General features: G+C 40.3%; 1 protein-coding gene across 1 annotated transcript; it reads left to right on the top strand.

The window, feature by feature from the left end:
- The first annotated feature begins 337 nt into the window (after positions 1-337).
- LOC108115806 (lateral signaling target protein 2 homolog) lies at positions 338-21,108 on the top strand. The gene is made up of 5 exons (XM_017227395.2): positions 338-938; positions 16,907-17,047; positions 17,106-17,846; positions 17,910-18,961; positions 19,276-21,108. Exons 1-5 carry the CDS (start codon positions 903-905, stop codon positions 20,237-20,239), a joined length of 2,934 nt encoding a protein of 977 aa, XP_017082884.1. The 5' UTR covers positions 338-902; the 3' UTR covers positions 20,240-21,108.
- The last annotated feature ends 15 nt before the right edge of the window (positions 21,109-21,123 follow it).

Genomic DNA, 21,123 nt, shown 5'->3' with positions numbered 1-21,123 from the left:
TTTGCACGAGAGACATTTTAGATATTAGAATGTATTTAAAAGGACGTTTACTAAAATTTTAAATTGAAATAGTTTTTGTGAGAATTTTTTATTTATATATAGACTTATACATGACTTAAGAAAGCCAAACAAGCTTCTACAGATTTTGAATAAGCTAATAACTACTTCATTTTGGTTTTGAACTGTAAGCATAGTTCTGCTTTTAGAAAATGATTTTATAAAAGAATTATTTTTTTTTTTACAAAAAAATACTGAATTTATCGACAGTATAAGGTATTTTTCTCTTTATCAGTAAAAGCCTACACCATTGGCCGTTAACAGCCATTAACGGCGAATGGCCACTCTAATCGAAAAAAAACTTTGAACGGAACGCACGGACGCTCCGCTGACGACGGAAATCGCGAAGGGCGGATGAGTGCTGCGCGAGTTTAATGGAATAGTTTGCAATACTTCGCCTTTCCCTTCGAGTGTCCAGCATCCGCTTTCGCTGTGACGCAGTGCCTCTGCAGGCTTTCAAAGGATATTCGACGCAGTTTCCGCGAGGGAAATGCAGCTCCATTTAATGAGACCGCAGAGTCACGCGTGTGATGAGCACGAAAAGTGAAATATAAGCCAGAGAAAAACAAAAAAAAAGCAAAGTGAAAAAGGCAGAGGCATTTAAACAAAATTCTCAGTGTTAAAATCAGTATTGTGCATTTAGCAGTTGCCAAACAAATTGCATTGTGTTTCTTTGTTTTGTTTGGCTCGCACGCGCTGGTGTTGGTGTGTGTGCGTGAAAGAGTGCGCCAGTGTAACCGCTTGTGTGTGTGAGAGCAAGGACAACAGGCAAAAATAGGAGAGGAAGAGGAGAAGAGGAAAAGCAACAACTGTGGAGCTGCAGCTGGAAAAAACACTCTCCTGCGATGGACACGTTTCGCAAGTGGCTGAACAAACCCAAGGTACAGTTTTTGTTTTCTGTTTTTTCTTATTTTTGCATAATTTATAAACGATAACCCGATTAGTAGTGCCTCCTTATCACTAAAACAAAAACAACAACAACAAATAAGAGCGAAACGTAATTAATTAAGACTAAGAGAGAGGGAGAGCAACAAATGGTGTCAAAGCAACGTGTGCTTGCATATGTGTGTGTGTTAACTGTGCCGTTGTGACGTCAGCGTTTGGCCCTGGCTCATTATAAACTAGCCCTCTCTCTTTTGCACTCTCTCGGCCAGCTGGGTTTTAACCGCATTTCATTTCCGATGATTAATTCGAATTCGCTGACGTTGCAACAACTGCATCTCAGCAAATTTTGCAGTTGTCTTTTTTTTCACAATATGTTAATACGTTTGTGTGTAAACTGCACTCTGAATTCAAATTGGAAACACTCACTAACACACACACGCAACTCAAAAGTACCAACAAAAACAAATATGGCGCCTGTCCGTTCGTGTTGCAAATTACAAGCAAAAGCAGCTAAAGCTAAAGCCAAAGCCAACTAATTTATGTATCTGCGCCTGGTAATTTGGGATCTATTCTGTTCTGCTCTTGGGGGGGAAATCCCGCTCTATCGCACTGGGGAAAATCACTCGAGAACGCCGAGAAAACAATGTCAAAGCTCCAGCGATTGGAGGAGTCTATTTTTAACTCTCTACATTCAAGTAATTCCAAATTACAGTTTAAATTACCTAAGGCGGATTTTCTAGATTCTTTTAAGAAAGTTCAACCCACCAACTTCATAGAAACCATAGGATACTTCCTTTAAATATGAAAAAACGGACTTAAATTTTTATATTCTGCCTATTAGGTATAGATATGAAGAACCGTATCAGCCATATGGACATAAAGAAAGTTTTTAAAAAATATGTTATGAGGTCTTGCACAAAAGAATTAGTTTATTTTATATTAAAAGTAATATTAATACAAATGAATTTAAGTTTTAGATTGTTCCTCGTACTTAAGCTTGCCTGTATCTATTTTAAGAAGCCCCCTTACTTTCGGGTGTCTGGAATATATACACGGTAAACGTGAACCGCTAGACCCTAGCCTCCAAAAATAAAACACCGATGGAGCGACTTTCGTGCCCCTCTAACAATTTTCCTCCCGATCGGTCGTCAATCAGTCAATCCGTTTGACATTTTGATTGCCGTCGCCAGATTTCTATTTCTACAGAGTGCTTCAAGAGTAGGAAAAATGGAATTAGAAGCAATTTACACGCAAATCCATTAAATCAAAGGCAAACACCCTATATGGCTATATGGCTGTGTATTTATACGACCTCGGTTACCTACCTGGTGTGGAGGTCAGTGTCGAGACTTTTGTCGGTTGTAGGAGGCTCTCCAATCGGGGGAAATCGAATCAAATGGCAAACAGATGTCTGGTCTGTGGGCAGAAGGGCCTCGGATGTTTATGTTTTCGAGTGTTCAATAATCGGGAAGAGCCCGGGCACATAGAAATAGTATTGTCTGTATCTGTATCTGGTACTTCGATTAGATAAGATTTCGCCGGGTGGAGCGAGTGAGGATTTGACTGCGCATCACGTTCAATGACAGGTGATCGAAGAGGCTTGGTATTTATCGATTAACGGGTGGGAAAGTATCGCATAAATCACCTTTGAAGTGATTTCTAGGTTTATGCACTTTCGGATTGGTTTCTAAGCATTTGGCATATACTTAAATGCCACCTGCGACTTGCAATCATTGTCATTAGATTCAAGAAACATGTTAATGCTGGATAATAAAGTTTATTGGCCACAAACGGTAAAATATCTATTTTGTTGCACATGTTTTTATAGTATACATAGTGTTTAATGTTGAAGAAATGTTTCTCGCCTGAAATTGATCTGTGATCCTTTTTGGCAAAATATCCATTAATGAGGTTTTCCTGTTTCCTCAATTTTCAAATACCTCTTTGACCATAAATAATTGAAAGCAACGTTTAGACTTCGCTGCTTGATTTATTATGCTCTAAATGCATTCGGAAATTCCAATTGGCTCTGCAAAAGTGATCAAAGCAAAATGGAAATACGGTTTTCTTTGGTTTACTTTCCGGATGCCTACTAGTTAGTTGCTCTCTAGTTTGCTTTGTTAATTAACACACTTCTCCCCATCGGCCATGAGCCACACCGCCACTACCCTAACACGCCGCCCACCGGGCCATGCAGCTCATAAATAACGGTACGTTTTTCCTTATTTTCATGGTGGTGAAAAATGCCTTCCAAACGAAACGGAAAATCCACACAGACAGTCGTCTAAAGTTTCTGCTTTTCTTTCTTACGTTTATTTGTGTGTTCAACAACTCTTTCGTGTGGCATAGGCATCACTGCTCTTCTTTTTCATTCATTCATTGACTGACTGCACACAATTTTTCTTCAGTCGCTTCCTGGTCTTCTCTTTCTTTTCTTTTAGTCTCGTCTCGTCTTTGTGATTGTGTCAACTTTCTTTCTCCTGCAAAGTGAGATTCTTTCGCCGAGGTCGCTTTTGTTGCGATTCAAAAATAAACAGAAACAGCAGAGCGATAGCGTTGCCAGACGTTTTGCAAGGCATTGCCGTTTCGGATTGCATAATTTGAGATTGCTTCACTTTGTGATGTGTCAACCCTGTCCACTGCATTCGTTTGCAGAATGAGTAATTGAAGGTAGTTTTATCAGGGATATATAGGCATTAAAAATTAAAAAATACACCATTGCCAGCCATTCTAATAATAATGAACCCTGTTTGCTACATACATTAGCAGAACTAGCTAACAACAAAAATAAAAATAACAAAAGATGATTTCAAGACAACAATCGTACCTTTTGTAAGGGTATGCAGTGAATGCAATTGTTTTTACTCTGTCTGTGCATATAAATTTTCATAAAAACGAAACCGACGACGCGATGAAGGCAGACAAAAGGCGAGGAGAAACCGAGACAATGGAGGCTGGGAAAGAGGCGACTGCCCCGAAACCCAGATCCCAAAAAACGCGATCGGATCCGCAGTCAATGGAACTGCCAACTGGTAACTGGGGGCCAGTGAAACACCGAAGGAAGGCGGCACGCGCCACAGGCGTCTGTAATTGATTATCTCTGATATAGCGGGCACTCGATCTCTGGGCCCAAAACCAATAGCATTACATCACTCTCCCATATTTAATTTGCTTGCATAAATACGATATTGTATATATTCCCATCTAAACTCGTACACCACATATAGGAAGTATTGTACAGACGATAAAGCAAACACTTTTATTATATTTTTTGCGCTTGCCTTTGGATACTTGATTATAAATGTTTTACGATGAATGAATATATATGTATACATACGTAACCATGTACAATCATATAAAGAAGAAATAGTGGGTGCGGGCTGAAATTGTTATTATTGAGCACATGGCTCAGATTCGTATTCGTAGTCTGATAGCGCTGGTTGGGTCTTCCCAGTACAGAAACAAAGGCATTTATATTGTTCTTTTTGTGTCTTTAAGCAAAGTATAAGCAATTCTTCTCAGATTTTTGGTATTTTTACTCGTTGATTTCTAGTTTGCCAACCAATATACCTCTCATGTGTCTTTGCTCTGTGTGCTTGCCATAAACTCATTTGGAGTTGGCATTGAATTGTTTTACGGGCCGAATCGCCAAGAAACAAAAGCAAACCATAAAAAAGTGAAATCTATGGGTGGCTGGCAATTTCTGATTTTTTTTTTTATTTAATCGTTGATGGTTTGGGTTTTTGTTTCGTTTCTACAATTATTTTCGGTTGTTTCCCAAATACTTCTCCCTCTCGAAGTCTCGAACTCCCCCGGATTTTTGGAGCATGTTGCAAAGGTGTGCAATTAAAGTCGGTTGCGTCGTCAGCACGAAATCGGCCATTAACACAATAAACTCTGACTTGTGGCTTTAAAAAAAAAAACAAAAAAAATTATCCACAAAACAATTAAACATGAGCTGGCAAAATGGAAATTACAACAATAAAAGCAGTTTAACAATTGTGCCTAAGAAAGTCATGACTGGACGAGAGTAACTAGCTGAATGAACCGAGAGAAACGAGGGGGAACCTATCTCTTCAACCAGCTTTATAAAATTCACTTATTTACGCTTTCTTAACTCAAACTTATGGAAAAAGAAACAAGAGCGCAGAGTAAAATCTCTTCTGACAAAAGTGAAGGAAGTAAAGTGCCAGAGAAGCCAACCCTGTTGTTAATGGCAACCGATTATAATGCTCATTTTCATGTTTCAATGATGCGGATACAGTGCGTTTCGCAATCCTAACCACATTATGAAACGACCTTACAAGTAAATAATTACGATAAATAGAAAGATAAACACCAAAGAAACCTGTTCAGGGAGAGCTATTATGGGCCAAAACGTTGTGGCCATTTTACTTCGTTTCTGTTTGCCTTTAACGCTTCTTAAACTATTCATAGCACTTTCAGATCATTTTATGGTTTATTAAAAGAACTTAATGGCTGGATCTTCTTTTGCTTTTTCAAGTGAAAAAGATTCAGACTCAGATTCTTGAATGTACTTTTCTTAAGTTTTTTCATACACTTTACCCTATTTAATGCAATCTTTACCATATTTGTTAACACTATTAACCGCTTTACTGTTCTGAAACCCACTGCACAATATTACACCGCTTGTACAAATAAAGTGAAGTGACTTAAGCTCATTTTCACCATCTGTGGCATGAATGGACTCGAATGCGTATACGACCCGTTGGACAAGACTACTACGTCGACAGATTTAATGCAGTGCAACAATGTATATGTAACTTGTTACTGGTGTCTCTGTCTGTGTTTGTTTGTTTGTGATTGTATGAATGTCTGCCTGTTGCTCGTGCCAACAACAACAACAATAACAACACGACGACGATAACAACCTGTTTCTTTCGGTGCATTTAATTTGGGCCATATTGACATGTGCCGACTTTGCTGCCGGCGTCACCGTTAACGACTTCTGCTTCTGCTTCTACTCGCCGCTGCCCTCATTTCGACGTTCTAGTCTAGTAAAGTAAAGTATACAGAGAGGCAAAGGCCGCCGAGGTGGGCCACAACTGTCGACCGCTGTCTTCCAAGTCAACATTACGAAAGTCTTGATAAACAGCATTCTGATGGAAGTCACCTGAAAAGTGACTCCAAGAACTTGACTGAAAGACGGACATTTGTCATTTATAATCACTATTCAAATTATGAATTAACATGTTGACTTGAGCTTACATTTAAGATTTTGACATAGATTCGACGTGGAATATTACCATAATGATAATTAGATAGATATCATCTGGCTTATAGATATTTAATTGGGATCTACAAAATGTAAATGTAAAGTGCTACTACTATAGTCTTGATTCTGATGAAAGTCTCTAAGATACTGCCGCAGGTTATGTATTTGTCATTTCTAATCACTAATCAAGTTTCGAACTGACGTGTTGATGACTGAAGCTTACTAAGAAATCAGCAAAATATTTGACATGGATATTATCATAACTATTATCAGCTTTAGAGATAATTATAGCTTGAGAAATTTAATTGGAATGCTTTCAGCAACTATATTAGGAAACAGCTTGGTGATGGAATTTATCATTTATGACTCATAGATTGCGAGAAATAATCCATGAAGTAATTTCATTTAAAATTTCAATTAAAGTTCTTAATGTTGAACGAGTTTGATTGGTTTGCTTTTTATAGTTTATAATCCCTATAAAGGTCAACAAAATTAAAATGCAAGAGTTAATAGAGATTTTTGCAACACCTATAAATTATTACAGCGTCAAATTCCACACGTTTCCACTTGAGGTCATCGTTTCGTCAATCTCTTAAGCGTAATAGACTCAAACGCCGGCACGTGATCGGGCTTAAGGTTTCCTCTCATTCAGCTTAACCATTTTATTTGCTTTGGATGATTTAATCAACTTGTTTTGAGAATTTCGTTCCCTGACCCCGCTTCTAATTTCCCGGGGGAAATACTTATAGAAAACATTAGTCCATCTTTTGTCAGCTATCTTGTAACTTTTCCACTGGGGGGAACTATAAAAAATTAACACGAAATTAGTTGATAATACAAAGCACATATGTCCAGGTCTCTGGTGTCTAAGTGTTCGTGCCCCATGCGCTATTTAGTGTGTTTAGTGACGCACTAACTTCGCCCATAGAATATAGAAATAACATTGATAACAACATATAAGACACAGAAAAAGTGTGAACATGAAGTATTGAGGAATTGAACACACGAAGCTTAGGAAAACGTGCCGACATTAGTGATCATACATAAATAATGACTACTAAAAAGGGAATTTAATTAGTGACAAACTTAGATGATGACCCATAGGGAACGGCAAATTGAATTTTGAAAAATGTTTTAAATTCTTTTAATCAACTTTAAAGTCAATTTTTTTGCATTAAAACTTTACAGTTAGAATATAAAGAGGCCCCAGATTAGGTAATTTATACAGTTTAGTGCACTAAGCAAACAAACCTAATCTATTTAAATTCGATTTATTTTCATTATTAGAGTAACACCGTTGATAAGCTTCATACTAAGTAAAAGGAAATTGGGTGCTTGTTGCTTTTTTCTAGTCATGACCCAATAAGTAATATTTGTATTATTACGGCAAACAGGAAATAATTATATGCGCATGATTATGGCGATTATCATGACTTCCAACTAAGATGTAAGGGTATAATGTAAAACGTAGATTCTCTGAGATCGTATAGATTAACTCGTTATCTTAATAGCTAGCTAGCTAGCTACGAGTTTTCCCATGACATTATTTTCCACAGAAACTTTGCTGAGTAATTTTCCGCTGATGCTGTCTTATACATACACTTTTCATTCTAATTCCACCTTACCGATCGATATTGATATGTTGGAATGCATGATTGTCCGACCTTTATCGGACTATGAAACATATGTAGCCCATTTATGTCGGGTATATCTTTACATTGGCGATAAGATTGTGTAACATATTTCCAAAACGAAAATCAAATAATTTACTGCACGCTCGCGGCTTCGCCTGGTTGGGTTCCCTTTTTTATGTTAGCTTTGTTCGATTATTTTCTTTATTTACTCACCTTTTTGCGGAAGGCAGGGCTTGTAAATGCTGGTTAAATATTGGTTAGCAACTTAATCCGCATATTGATTCAGTAATTTCCTGTTACTGCCACCGTGGAAGCAGCAAACACACAAATTGAAATTACTTTACAATGTTTTTATATTGATTGTGGTCTGTTGTGTTATCACAACCGACTGACTGACGGCTGTCCACTGAGCCGAGTGATTGGTGCGGCTTTAGGCGTCTTAATAATCACTTTTCCACTTTGCCACCGAACTGATAATTTTAGTTTTTCAGGTCAAACGTGGCTTTTTAGTAGATGCCGTTCTGAAACCATCTTTCTGTGCGCTCCACGGTCTTAAGTCGCCGGGTATTGCTCAATTCATGACCCAAGGATGACCACTTGGTTCATTGGCCATCTTGGCGAGGAGATTGTGCCAAGGCAGACTACGTGCCCGCCACTCCGACCAATATGTCAATTATTCGTTACGCTTTTTGCCAGACGCGCGCACACAGTTTCCCAAAATAAAAACGCTTTTCAAATGGCCAAACAAACGGTCAGTCGGGGAAAAGTAAAAGCGGTGAAATTTTCACATTCACATCGAGTCGATCTCCTCGAGGAGTAGTGAGTGCAATGGCCAGCACTTCAGCTGCATAGTCCACAGCTGTGGACTTGGAAGCCACTCTCCTACTTTCGAATGGCAGCGGCTTCAGTGGCGGATTGCATTACTCCCGCCAGACACCGCCGGCCATTGCGTTCCACTTATTACCTAATCCCAATCCCCATTCCCATTTCCATTCCAGTTTCTTTCCATTCCCGACAAAGAGCGCCCTACGGAGCGTCAAGAGCGGCAGCGCTTATCACTTGCCAGCGACTGTGTTGCCCTGCCGCCGCACAGGCAGAAAAACTAATTAATTTTTATTATTATCAATAAAGATTTCATAATTAGGATTATAATTAAATACTTTTAACATAAAAAAAGATTTCACAGTTTTCCTTCCTAATTTTTTATGTAAATTTAATATCTTTTTGTTCTTTTTTTCTGCAAGAAAACATGTCTATTGCCACTTACCACTCTAAAACGAAAATAAATACTTTAGTGACTTGTATAGAAAAGATTTATAATTATAAAATGTTGTATTGTTGTTCAATTTAATGACTATTTCGTCTAGTGTACCGCTTATGTTGCATAACACTTTAAAGCGAGTCTGGGCCTAAGTTTTTTCTTGCCGTGTCTGTGGCCGGCATATCAATGAGAGGAGCTGTGGAGATGGGATGCGCGTGTGGACGCCAACGCCCACGTACTGCACGTACAGCGGGTCCGACTGGAACGCGTTCCCCTCCTGAAATCCGCCGCTTGGTTACTCAATTATCGACACTTCCGAGTACCCGTCGAACGCACTTTAACCCCCGCTGGAAAGTGAAAGTGATTTGCGGTTTATCTTCTCAGTTGTCATTGCCCGATTGGTGGGGGGATTATCGGGAGCAGTGTCAAGATTAATAAATTCCAGTAGCAGGGGTTCACACCGAATGGAAAATCCCAACTAGCTCCAATCGGCAAAGGAGAAGCCATAGGAAAATCTGGTTAGGGAACTGAAACCGCATTTCGATACGCACAGCTCCGAAAAGGTAAAAAGTAAGCCCTCAAGTTTAAGGTTAATCTGATTAGTGCCAGTGATATATCAGTATTTTCTGTAAAGTTTTTAAAAATGCTAGAATGTTTTGAGGTCTTACTTAATTACTAGTAAGTCCTATCAAAAAAGTGAATAAATAGGAAACAATTAAAAAATAATAAAACGTTTGCCATATCTAACAGATCCTAATCATTTAATGCAAATAATATAACTGGAATCAACCTGTTGATCCGATATTATATAGACAAAAGAAAAAATAAAAACAAAAAGCAAAAAAGCTGTGACAAAGTGATTTAAAAATGTTGGGACCGATTGGCCTCCGTTTATCATCGATTGCGACACATTTTCGGGGCCTCATGAATATGCAATGGGGTTGATGATGCGACCTCTTTCTCGGCCCGATATCTCTGCCCCCCTTCGGTCGCCCACAATCGACGCTCTTTCTCCGGTCTTTAGGGTATCCCGCCCATTATTATCCAATTTATTTAATGGCTTTTATTGGCATTCGTCTCTTGGGCGCATTTTGTCATCTCTTCCGCATTGATTCGCCATCGCCAGCTGTTTTCCACTCTTTTACCCTTTTGCGGCTGCTTCTGCATTTACATTGGGTAATTTCGATATGCAAATTTTCCGTTCGATTTGTTAAGAAATTGAATTCATTATGACATAATAAAAAACGTCCACTGGTTTGGCTGGATCTGAGATCGCATCGGTTTGGATATAAAGTGTTAATTTTGTGTTCAACGGAACGGTTCGTTCAACTCTCTGAAAGTTTACCGAAAATAAAAATCCTTAAAGCGACTTCCGGTATATCCGTTTGAAAGGGTTAAACTCGTAATTTGTATAATTTACTTTCCAACTTTTTTGTTTGGCCAGAGTTGAATGCACCCAAGATAATTCGGTTTATTTCGGTTCGTTTATGGTTTTTTTTTTTTTTGGGTTTTTCTTCTTTGTGAGGGATTTGCACAGTTGCAGATTTGAGTTTGATGTATAATTTCTTGGGTTTCAATTATCGTCGGCGTTGGTTTTGTCCTTCATGAAGAATTTCCGTTGTTCCCTTTTTTTGTGGTCATGCTCGAATATATAGAGGCATTTATATATAGGCTGGCTATCGGCTGTGCTGATATTGAATCTTTATATTTACGCGAGTAGCTTTCATTTGTTTATCAAGCTCATTTATTTATATACGATTTGACCGTGACTCAGTTTTCACTAGGGGTATCTCTCTCTCTCTGATGCCTGGTGCCGTTTTTGCTATAAGAGGAATTCACATTAATCCGTTTAAGATGTTGTAATACAATTTTAACGGTTTTCGAGAAAATGCCAAAATGGAAATTCGCTATATACGAGGTGTGTTCAAAAAGTAAGGTGACTTTTCAAATTTCTCGGGCAACATATTTTCGATTATCGTTTTTTTTTGTTTTGTTATATTGGTACACTCTTCCCTAACATCTGTACCAAGTTTCAATGGAACATCCTCTTTTGTTTGGTTGTGAGAGGCGTAAAGTTACAAGTTGTTTTGCGAGCTCGGCGATTTTTTGCTTTTTTCGGTCTTGGCTCGTCTGGGCTCTTCCATTGGGACGATTGGGCTTTGGTTTCGATATCATAACCATATACCCATGATTCGTCACCAGTTATGACCCTTTTGAGTAAATCTGGGTCGTCGTTGACGTCATTCAACAGCTCTTGAGCGATGCTCATGCGACGGTTCTTTTGCTCAAAATTCAGCAATTTCGGAACAAACTTCGCTGACACACGACTCATACCCAAAACGTTTGAAAAAATTTCATGGCACGAGCCAAGCGATATACCGACATCTTCAGCAACTTCTCTGATAGTGATTCGACGATTTTCCAAAACAATTTTCGTCACTGCTTGAACGTTTTCATCAGTTGTTGACGTGCTTGGGCGTCCAGAGCGAGGCTGGTCATTGGCATCTTCCCGGCCATCTTGGAAGAGTTTGTACCACTTGTGCACATTTTTTTTACTCAGAACAGTTTCACCGTATGCCACTGTCAACATTTCAAGTGTTTCAGAGCACTTAATTTTATTTTTTACACAAAATTTGATGCAAATCCTTTGATCCATATTTTTCGATAGCAAAAAATCGCCGAGCTCGCAAAACAACTTGTAACTTTACGCCTCTCACAACCAAACAAAAGAGGATGTTCCATTGAAACTTGGTACAGATGTTAGGGAAGAGTGTACCAATATAACAAAACAAAAAAAACGATAATCGAAAATATGTTGCCCGAGAAATTTGAAAAGTCACCTTACTTTTTGAACACACCTCGTATGTATATCACGTCAGAAGTGTTTGTTACTCATTCGAATTGCTGATTAACCGATTCTTGGAATTCAATCTTTTTGTGTTTTCTTCGAGTGGTTTCCCCTATATCACAAGCCCATACGTACTTTTGATATGGATTACAGGTTTATATATATATAATTTTCTCACACTCCGAACAATTGTTTTCATTGTTTTAAGTAAGACGCATTTTCTTATATTTTTTATTGCTGGTTAACAATACGAGTAGTAATAACAAGTTATCTTTAGCTTATCTTAACGTGTTCTGATTTGCAAAAAGTCTAGTTTACCGATTGGCGATTTCACGAGAGTTTGTTAGTTAAATGCAAATGGTTAATAATTATTTAAGCAATCTTTTTTAATGTACTTTTAATCGGATCTAATGGGGATTTCACGTGAGCTTGTTTTCTATATTTATTGGAACTTGTTAAGTACTATTCAATTATATTTTTATCATAAACTGGTTTGATTTTGGAATCGAAATAATGTCGCATGACGAATTCACGTGAATTTATTTTCATTTATTGACTGTGCAACGTTAGATGTGAAATTATTAGGAATTTGCCACTTTTAGCACTTGCAATTGATATTTGAAATTTCAACCAATTAAATTAGGCGCTTAATTTGCAGTTTGAGAAGCGGGAATTGTGCAGAAATTGAATTCAATTGATCGGTAGTTTCCCAGCTCTAGAGGTATTCGTCCAGACGTAGCTCAATTAACCGATGACAGCAGGTGCCGGGACCAAATGACAGACGGACGGGCCGACAGACGGACAAATTGAATCGTTAGGGGGTCGTGACACTTACCCTCAGACTCACCTTATTCGCCATTTTTAGAGACGGTTCTCAATTGGCAAATATCTAATTGAAATTAAAGCGAAGCCAACAGCTGTCAAAAAGGAAAAAGGGTTGTGAAAATTCAATGTCAAGTGCGTGTTTGTAGCAAATCCTTTGCGTCAGCAAACTCGGCCTGGTTGTGGTCCTTCGAGTGCTGGAGCCTTGGGGGCAATAAGGCCAGATATTCATATAGATACAATGGCAGGCTGTCTCGCCTGTGTCCTTGCTGTTGGCTGCCGTCAAGGATACGGGTTAAAGGGGTGGGAAAACCCGCCTGTTGCGCGTGTCGAGGTCAGCACTATGGACATCTGTGACGTCAGGCAGATGTCCTTACGGTCAGATGATAAAAATCATGGCGAACCCTGCCGTTTTCATCTGAATAACTATTTTTGTTTAATTTGTTTAAAGCGGATGTCAGATTTTACTTATTGCTTAAAATGAGTTAACAAGGTGTAATTATCTAAGTCTAAAATTTTAAAATAACCCCACCTGACTCTGTCAGACTAGCACACTTTTTGCTATTAAGTATATAATTATATGACATAAAATAGTTAACAAATTAATACAGTGATAAAATTTGCTATTACTTTTCTTCTTTTTTCGTCATTAAAAATGTTATCTTGGGAAACATTTTCATTGACCTTTTAGTGTTAAAAATACTTTGTGTAAAATAAAACGCAATTTTATTAAGTTTGCAATTAGAAAGTTGAACTCATTGCTCTTAATGGAATGCTTTAACCGTACTTCTCAGATGTCGGCTTAAATACTTCCTTTTATGATTTGCATTTTGTATACACTTGGGCGTTATTTGTTTTCTTTCTCAACTGGAATCGAAAGTGGTTCTCACCCACATCAAGTTGAGCAGCAAATTTGGTTTCTCCTCCATTTGCGATATGGCTCTATATCTCTGGAAAGTCTATATGTGTGTTATTTTCTGTTATCGTCCGTAAAAAGCAACTTGTTCACAGATGAGGGGAGGGGTTACTCACCCTTAATTAGCTGATTGAACACAAACCAGTTGAAACAACAATTAAAATACTTGACAAAAGCAGTTTCCAGCCAGGCGGTATGCACATATCTCTGTGGATAAACACAAATGTGCTCAGATATTAACAAAGTCAGATATTAATCCAAAGGTGTGGTCTGTTTTGGTAGGTAAACAGTGTCAAAGAACTTTAGTTGAAAGCAACAAATGCTGCTTTGCTAAATTTCGCTACCTTTGCGAATCAATTCCTCAAATGTTTGTTTTCTTTCTACCTGAATATGAAATGCAAATAAAAGTACTTAATATTTTATCACGACTGTTGCAAACATTTCCCATATTGAAGAGCCCCAATGTGATTCTCAATTAATAAGTCACGAAGCTTCATTTCCTCTCTTTTTCAAAATTTATACATTTTGGCTTCGCAAGAAGTGCCAAGGAAATCCTTGGGGTCGCACCTCCTCCAACTTCTCCTCAACGTTTCGGTTGGCTCGAAACAAGCTTAAAATTTTTAATTACCATTTAACTTTTGCCTTTTTGTCAGCTGCTGTTGCCGGGGTTTTTAACTCTTTAATTACATTTGGGATTTGGCTAAATATTTTATGTATTTATGAGGCATGTAAATGGCTTTTGATATTAATTTATTATTAACTTCAAGACTAAGTAAATGCGGTATTACAATGGGGAATATTGTGACACGGCTTAAATAAGTTGCTTTTGTACTGAAAGCCAAATAAATTGTACTTAGAAAATGCAATAATAACAACTCGTATAGCATGGTGGACCTTGTTTTAAGAATTTTCTTATCAAGTATTAAAAGCATTAAAATTCTTTAGCACGCTACGAAAGAAATTGAAACTTTTTAAAAATGGAATTATATGTGGGAGTTCTCACTGGTTTTATCAGTATTATTTTTTTTTATCAATTCTATATTTACGTATATACATTTATGAACCTTTCTTATCCACTTTTTTCATATATGAAACTCCCAGAACCCCCTAATCCCCATTCCCCACTCCTCACAACCAGTCGGTTTCCAAATTGCGACGCTAATTAATGGCTACAACTACTGGCACTTACAAAAAGTGGCTGGCGTCGACAACGTTTTGGCCAGCGTCGTCATGACGGCCAACAGAATATGGGAATGGGAGCGGGAATTCCGCTGGGGCAGCGGAGGTGAGCGGCGAGATGAGGTGGCTTCTTGGGCAGTCATTGAACTATTTACGCATGGCCTTGCTCAATTTATATAATTTATAATTCTCAATTAGATTTCTTATACGTTTTTTTTTTCGTTCTGCCGCGGCTATGCCAAACCCCATAATGTTCGTTGCTCGCAGATGTGCGACTGAAACGGAGAGCCAAAACACACGGCGAAATGAACGTCAAACATTTTTAGAGCTTTGCCCATTTAATTGTTGTGTAAACAAATGGCAAAACAAAAAGGAAAACAAACTTTACCCTTGGGCCTATGACGAAATGTGTAAAAACCGAATACGATATTCTGCATCGATTCATCGAATCGCGTGGGGTGATTCATTCATAACCATTCACTTGCAATGGCTCATATGATATCATTATAACTTTTTAAGTTTTATGGCGAAACTGCACACAGAAAAATAGTCTTCTGGATCTATTTCTATTTCGAATTCAAACGAAATAGAAGTTTTATCATTTGCATTTAAAATTAACAAGCTCACTAGTAAATCAAGTCACATAGCCCTATGAGTAATGATACATATATTCATTGTGGTAAGGTTTCTGGATCATTTCAGAACTTTTTATTTATAAATATGAAATGTGTGATTTTTTCGCAGCGTGGAAACCCAACTGGTATCGTAATTAGTCTTTGTTGTGGCACAAATTTCCCTTGAACAATTCAAGCTAGCTAATGTAATGTCTATGTAGTATAGTCGTATTCGAATTTGAGTTAAAGTTTTGTGGACGCCCGCCAACACCTCGAACCTCCGGCTCACTGGGTACCTCTAACTCGCAACAACCCAACGATAAACCTGCCAAACTGCGCAGTTTTGAAGGCGGAGAGTCAACGCTTTTGACTCGGACTCGACGTGTTTACCTTTATAATAAACACATTTCGTTTCGTGCATTTGTTTCCTTTCCACCACGGCCAGCTGCTCGTGCTGCTTTCAATATATGTATATATATGTATAAGCAGAGCACATATGCGAAACACCACTGAAACAACCCAACAACTGAACAACTCACACAAAAGCCCGGTGAAAACAAGTTCAACCGCCGATAACTTGCTTTATCGCCTGGCTCTGTACTCTTCCCCTTTTTTTTGTTTTTAGTTTTCGTTGTCTGGTAAATCTCGTGCGATTTGTTGGGGTTGGCAGCCCCGCTTAAGTAGAGCCACGTGATTTAATGGATCATTGAGATTTCAGGCACATTGCAGCTAAGCCCACTTGTTGCATGTTCGATGGGAAAAAGCTCATCTAAGATTGCATCATCTCGAATAGGTAGGCTTCCTCTTTGCTGTTTCTTATATGAGGCACAAAATTGTTATTCGTTGTATCAGCTTACACCACCGATTGCGATATTGACGCTAGTGAACTTACAGCCACGATCAGTCTTATAGTATCAAAACAAATATTGATTCAGTAATATACAAAAATAAGTCTAGTAAGTCAACTGTGCGTATGATTGATATTTGAAGCCAACATTATGCAATTTTTATAATTCATAATTTATTCTTACTAAATGAATAAATCTCTCTCTGACCGGAAAATGTGATTTATTGCTATGAGTGGCACTGTATGTCCGCGATATTTACAGACGTGATTTTGTGGATCTGTTGTGAAATCAACGAAAATTAGTGGTGCTAATTAAGCCGGTCGTCTATATGCCTGAATGATAGCTTCTACGTGTTTAGTGGCTCGTTGAGTCATCCTTATCGCCATTCACCCATCGTGTAGTACTGCCAACCCAACCCTCTCCCCAATTCCATCACCCACTGCATTTGTCACACGATCCCTCCAGTTCAACGATTGCCCATAATAATTTGTTGCACTTGGCAAGCGATAAGCTGCCATGAGTTGAGTTGGGAGAATCTGGGAATGGGGGTCTTCTTATCTACGTCCAATTACTCATCAAAATTGCATCTCCATTTTATTTTTATAGGCTGATGACAAATCGCTGTTAGCCCGCTTCTTCCATGCAGATCGCTCTCTTACAGCCGTGGCCAGTGAGTTGGACAGTTTCGATGGAAGAGCAGAGCCTGATCGGTGCACCAGGTTGGTCAGCAGACTGCGGCAGAATCAGGTGAGTTTCTAAAATTGATATTAAACCATATATCTTTAATACGCTTTTCTTTTTTTAGGACAAAGTGCTGGCTATCACGAACTTGATAATGGAGGAGTTACTCGGAGAAGATCGTGATCCTCGCGCCTTCCGCGCCAAGTTCCCCGAGGAGGTACTCCAAGAGAATTTGGCCGGACAGCTGTGGTTCGGTGCTGAGTGCCTAGCTGCCGGCTCCTCAATCATGAACCGGGAGACGGAGAGCAAGGAGATGCGACCACTGGCCCAGGCGGTGACCAAGAGCTTGGGCAATGTGCGCGTCCTGCTGAGGGACCAGTGCTTAAAGAACAATGTCCCCAACAGCAAGACACTGCATCTGGACTTGAACGATTCCACAACTGAGCAGCTATACGAAAGTCTGAAGATCTTCGACCGACTTTTTGCCGAGTTCGAACTAAGCTATGTTAGCGCCATGGTGCAGGTTAAGTCTCGCCATGAGTACGAGATGCAGCAGTGGATCGGTGTGCTCTTCTCGGAGACATTGCAACGGGCTCTGAAGATTGGTCTGCTTGACCAGGACATGGTGGATGCCTTCGATCCCGGTCTGATGTTCTCCATTCCGCGGTTGGCAATTGTTGCTGGCTTGGTGGTCTATGCCAAGGGGCCGCTCAACATGGATATGCCGGGTGATCAGCTATCGGAGATGTTCCGTCCCTTCCGCACAATCCTCATCAAGATCCGCGATCTCCTACGGAACCTCAACAACCAGGAACTGTATCAGCTTGAGAAGCTGCTGTGTACCAACGAGGATATCAATACAAAGGTAAATTGGATCCTGGTTGAAGTTGTCAGGTTTAATTAACTGTATTTTATTTCCATTCTAAAGGTGCCACTTGGTTCGAGCAGTATCGAGGCGCCAAGTCCGGAGCACAACTCCCATCCTACGACGAGCAGCAGCCAAAACACAAACGCCAGCAACAACAACCACAGTAGCAGTAGCACCGCAACCACGGGGACAACAAATACGCACAGGACTGTGGAGCGGCTGGTGGATCAGCGAAACAACAACAATAATAGCAACAGCAACAGTAGCACGAATCCTGGAGTGGAAGGAGCTACGCTGCGCTCTCCGTCCATGTTGTCGTTGTCACCCACCAGTACGCCAACCGCCTCGCCTGCCCCCTCACCCACACCCTCGCACTCGATAGCCTCCACTTCATCGGGGGCCACCACCTCCACAAATCCGCCAGCGGATTGGAGCGATGGCGATGATGAGGACGAAGATGACGAGGAGATCGATGAAGACGATTTAGAAAGCAGCGACGATGACACGGACGAGGAGCAACTGCTCAAGGACATTGTGGCGGCGGACTGTGCCTCCGGTTATCTCATACCCAACACCAATCTGGGTAATCTGCTTCAGCCCCAGGAGGTTCCTCTCACGGACAACTTCGTGGCCAGCGAAGATGATGAGTATGGAACGGGAGAGCATCACGGGCATCAGGCTCGCGAGGAGGAGGAGCCCAGCACCAGTGCTGCTATGCTGGCGGCCACCCGCACCTTGCAGCGGCTGCGCCTGCCCAGCAGCGACACTGATCCCCTAGCAGAACCCACGACAATCAAAGCGTCCGAGGAGCATATGCAGCAGCATTCAGCCTTGCCAAGCGGGCGCCATCGGGAGAGTCACAGTCACCGCCATCATCAACGCCACCACCACCATCATCACCATCACTCACATCAACATCAACATCGACAGCCGCATCCGCATCGCACAACGCGCAGTGGTCGCAAACGTTGCAGCCTGGATGTGTCTGAGGCGGAGGGAAGTCAGCAGGAAAGGGAGCAAAACCTAGCCAGTGGCGATACAAGTGCCGCCTCCTCACTGTCGGACGACGTGTCCCTGGCCATGCGCAACACCACGGCACGCCTTAAGTTCAAGTGAGTTGGGAAATTTAAGTATTCATAATTTTAATTAAGAGAAAACCATTCATTAGGTTTGGCGGGTAACACTTTTCATTAAAATGTTCGTTGTATTAAATGAGTCATAAACTAGCCACACACCCCACATCTACGAAGCTGTTTTTGTTGCTCATAAAATAAAAATAAGCAATTGAGCGCTGATAACTTAAAAAAAATTTAGTTTAAAAACATAATTTAGAGCGTTAGTTTAAAAAACCTTGACGCTTCCTATTAGTTTATTCACTTCAAAAATTAAAAATTAATTCATTTTGAATTTACTTTTTCATCTACAGGAGCACTGAGAACTTGCTGCACCGCCTGTTTGTCTGTATTGCCGGCGTGGCTGACCAACTGCAAACGAACTTCGCCTCCGATCTGCGCCAGATTCTACGCAGTGTTTTCCTCATTAACATGTCGTCCGCCCAGGAGGAGATCGACATACCGGAAAAGACAAAGGAGTCGGAACTGTTCGAGTTCCGGGCCTCCGAGAACGATGTGATACAGGAGAGTGCCGGCTCCAACCAAAGCATTTACTCAGCGGAGGAGGTTAATCCCGAGCTGGACAATGTGTTCAGCGCCAGTGGAGTCAATCAGACTGGTCAGCGTCATTCCGCTGGCGCCAGTATGCAGCGAAATAATACCATCGATCTGGCGAGTCAGACTGGAGAAGGAAGTCCCAGTGGAGATGCGATGGTCACCAGTCGTTCGCATGTAACGCGGAGCCGAAGTCTAGGGGATCAGGAGGCAGCTAGCACGCCGACCAGCAGCAACACACATTTGCGCCACCAGGAACAGCAGCAATTGCAGATCCAGCTGCAGCGGCAGCGCAACAATTCCGTTGGTAGTAATACGCCTTCCAGCGCCTCCTCCACCAGTTCTAGCTCCGAACAGAATTCACCGGTGAGTGCCAGGAGCGGGAGTCGCCGGCGCCTGCAAAGCAACAACGAAACCCAGATGCCCTCATCAGCAACAGCCAGCTCAACCACTCTTTCGCCACCGGCCTGGATTCCCGATGGCAAGGCACCGCGATGCATGGCCTGTCAGACGCCTTTCACTGCCTTCCGCAGGCGTCATCATTGTCGAAACTGCGGCGGTGTCTTCTGCGGAGTGTGCTCGAACGCTTCCGCTCCGTTGCCCAAATACGGACTGACTAAAGCTGTACGCGTCTGTCGGGACTGCTATGTGCGCGAGGTGCGCACTGGATTGGGTGTCCAAGGAGTGCAGAGTGTTCAGAGCGTCCAAGCCAGCGCCTCTTAGGATTGGCCCATGGCGCTAAAAGGCGCAGCTGACGACCAAAAATGTGGCCGAGACGGAGGAAAAGCAAACTGTGAATCGCAATTGTTCCGCAAACATTGTTTTCTTTATTTTATACGTAATCCAAATCCCATGCAAAATGGCCCCATGACCACAGCCAGGGCCCGAATACATAGATCATATATATCTTAAATATATATAACCGTAGCTATATATTTTTTATTTTCAAAACAATGACCAACTGAGCGTCTATCAAACGAGTGTAAAACAAAGCTCCAAACTGTACTAAAACGACATTTGTTCATATCAAGAGATAGCGCCAGCTTTAAGTTCGGCTTGCATTTTAACGAATATCACATTTTGTTTTCTGTTCTTCGTTTTGTTTTTTGTGGCTTAGGGAAGCACCTTTTTGTATGGACAAGAGTTTTCTATGCGTAAGCTTTAACTTTGCAAAATCCTTTGTCACTAGCCAAGGCCTTACTATATGCAGTTAAAGGTATAGATATATGTATATTTTTCTAGCGTTGAGTATCATAGTGAGAGCGTATCAAGCTGTTTAGTAGGCGTTAATTGTAGCAGAAATTTTTGCGAAACATTTTTTGTGATTTATCGTAATTTTATATGTATTAATTCCCCTATGTTAAATCGTTTCTATCTGACCTAGCTGGAATGAATAAGTTCGTAGATGTATGTGGCAAGATGAAATCCTTAAATTGAATTTCAACAATAATAACTACTATATTACCACTAAAGATAGACACATATATTTTCTGATTCAAACTTGTATAAATAATGTAACGAACGAGAAATCTGTAAATTGAGTTTAAGAAATATACGCAATTTTATGCTTAAATAAAAATCAATTAAATCAACTTAGCTTTTTTATG

This window comes from Drosophila eugracilis, unplaced genomic scaffold (genome assembly GCF_018153835.1).
Source record: "Drosophila eugracilis isolate 14026-0451.02 unplaced genomic scaffold, ASM1815383v1 contig_367, whole genome shotgun sequence".
Classification (NCBI taxonomy): domain Eukaryota; kingdom Metazoa; phylum Arthropoda; class Insecta; order Diptera; family Drosophilidae; genus Drosophila; species Drosophila eugracilis.
The sequence above is the reverse complement of the archived record's forward strand: the minus strand, read 5'-3'. Positions and strand labels throughout refer to the sequence as shown.

Excerpts from the sequence above, each read along its gene's own strand:
- LOC108115806 (XM_017227395.2), top strand. The coding sequence starts at position 903 with ATGGACACGTTTCGCAAGTGGCTGAACAAACCCAAG. Across the intron at positions 939-16,906 it reads AGTGGCTGAACAAACCCAAG|GCTGATGACAAATCGCTGTT; the intron begins GTACAGTTTTTG and ends TTATTTTTATAG. Across the intron at positions 18,962-19,275 it reads ACGGCACGCCTTAAGTTCAA|GAGCACTGAGAACTTGCTGC; the intron begins GTGAGTTGGGAA and ends TTTCATCTACAG.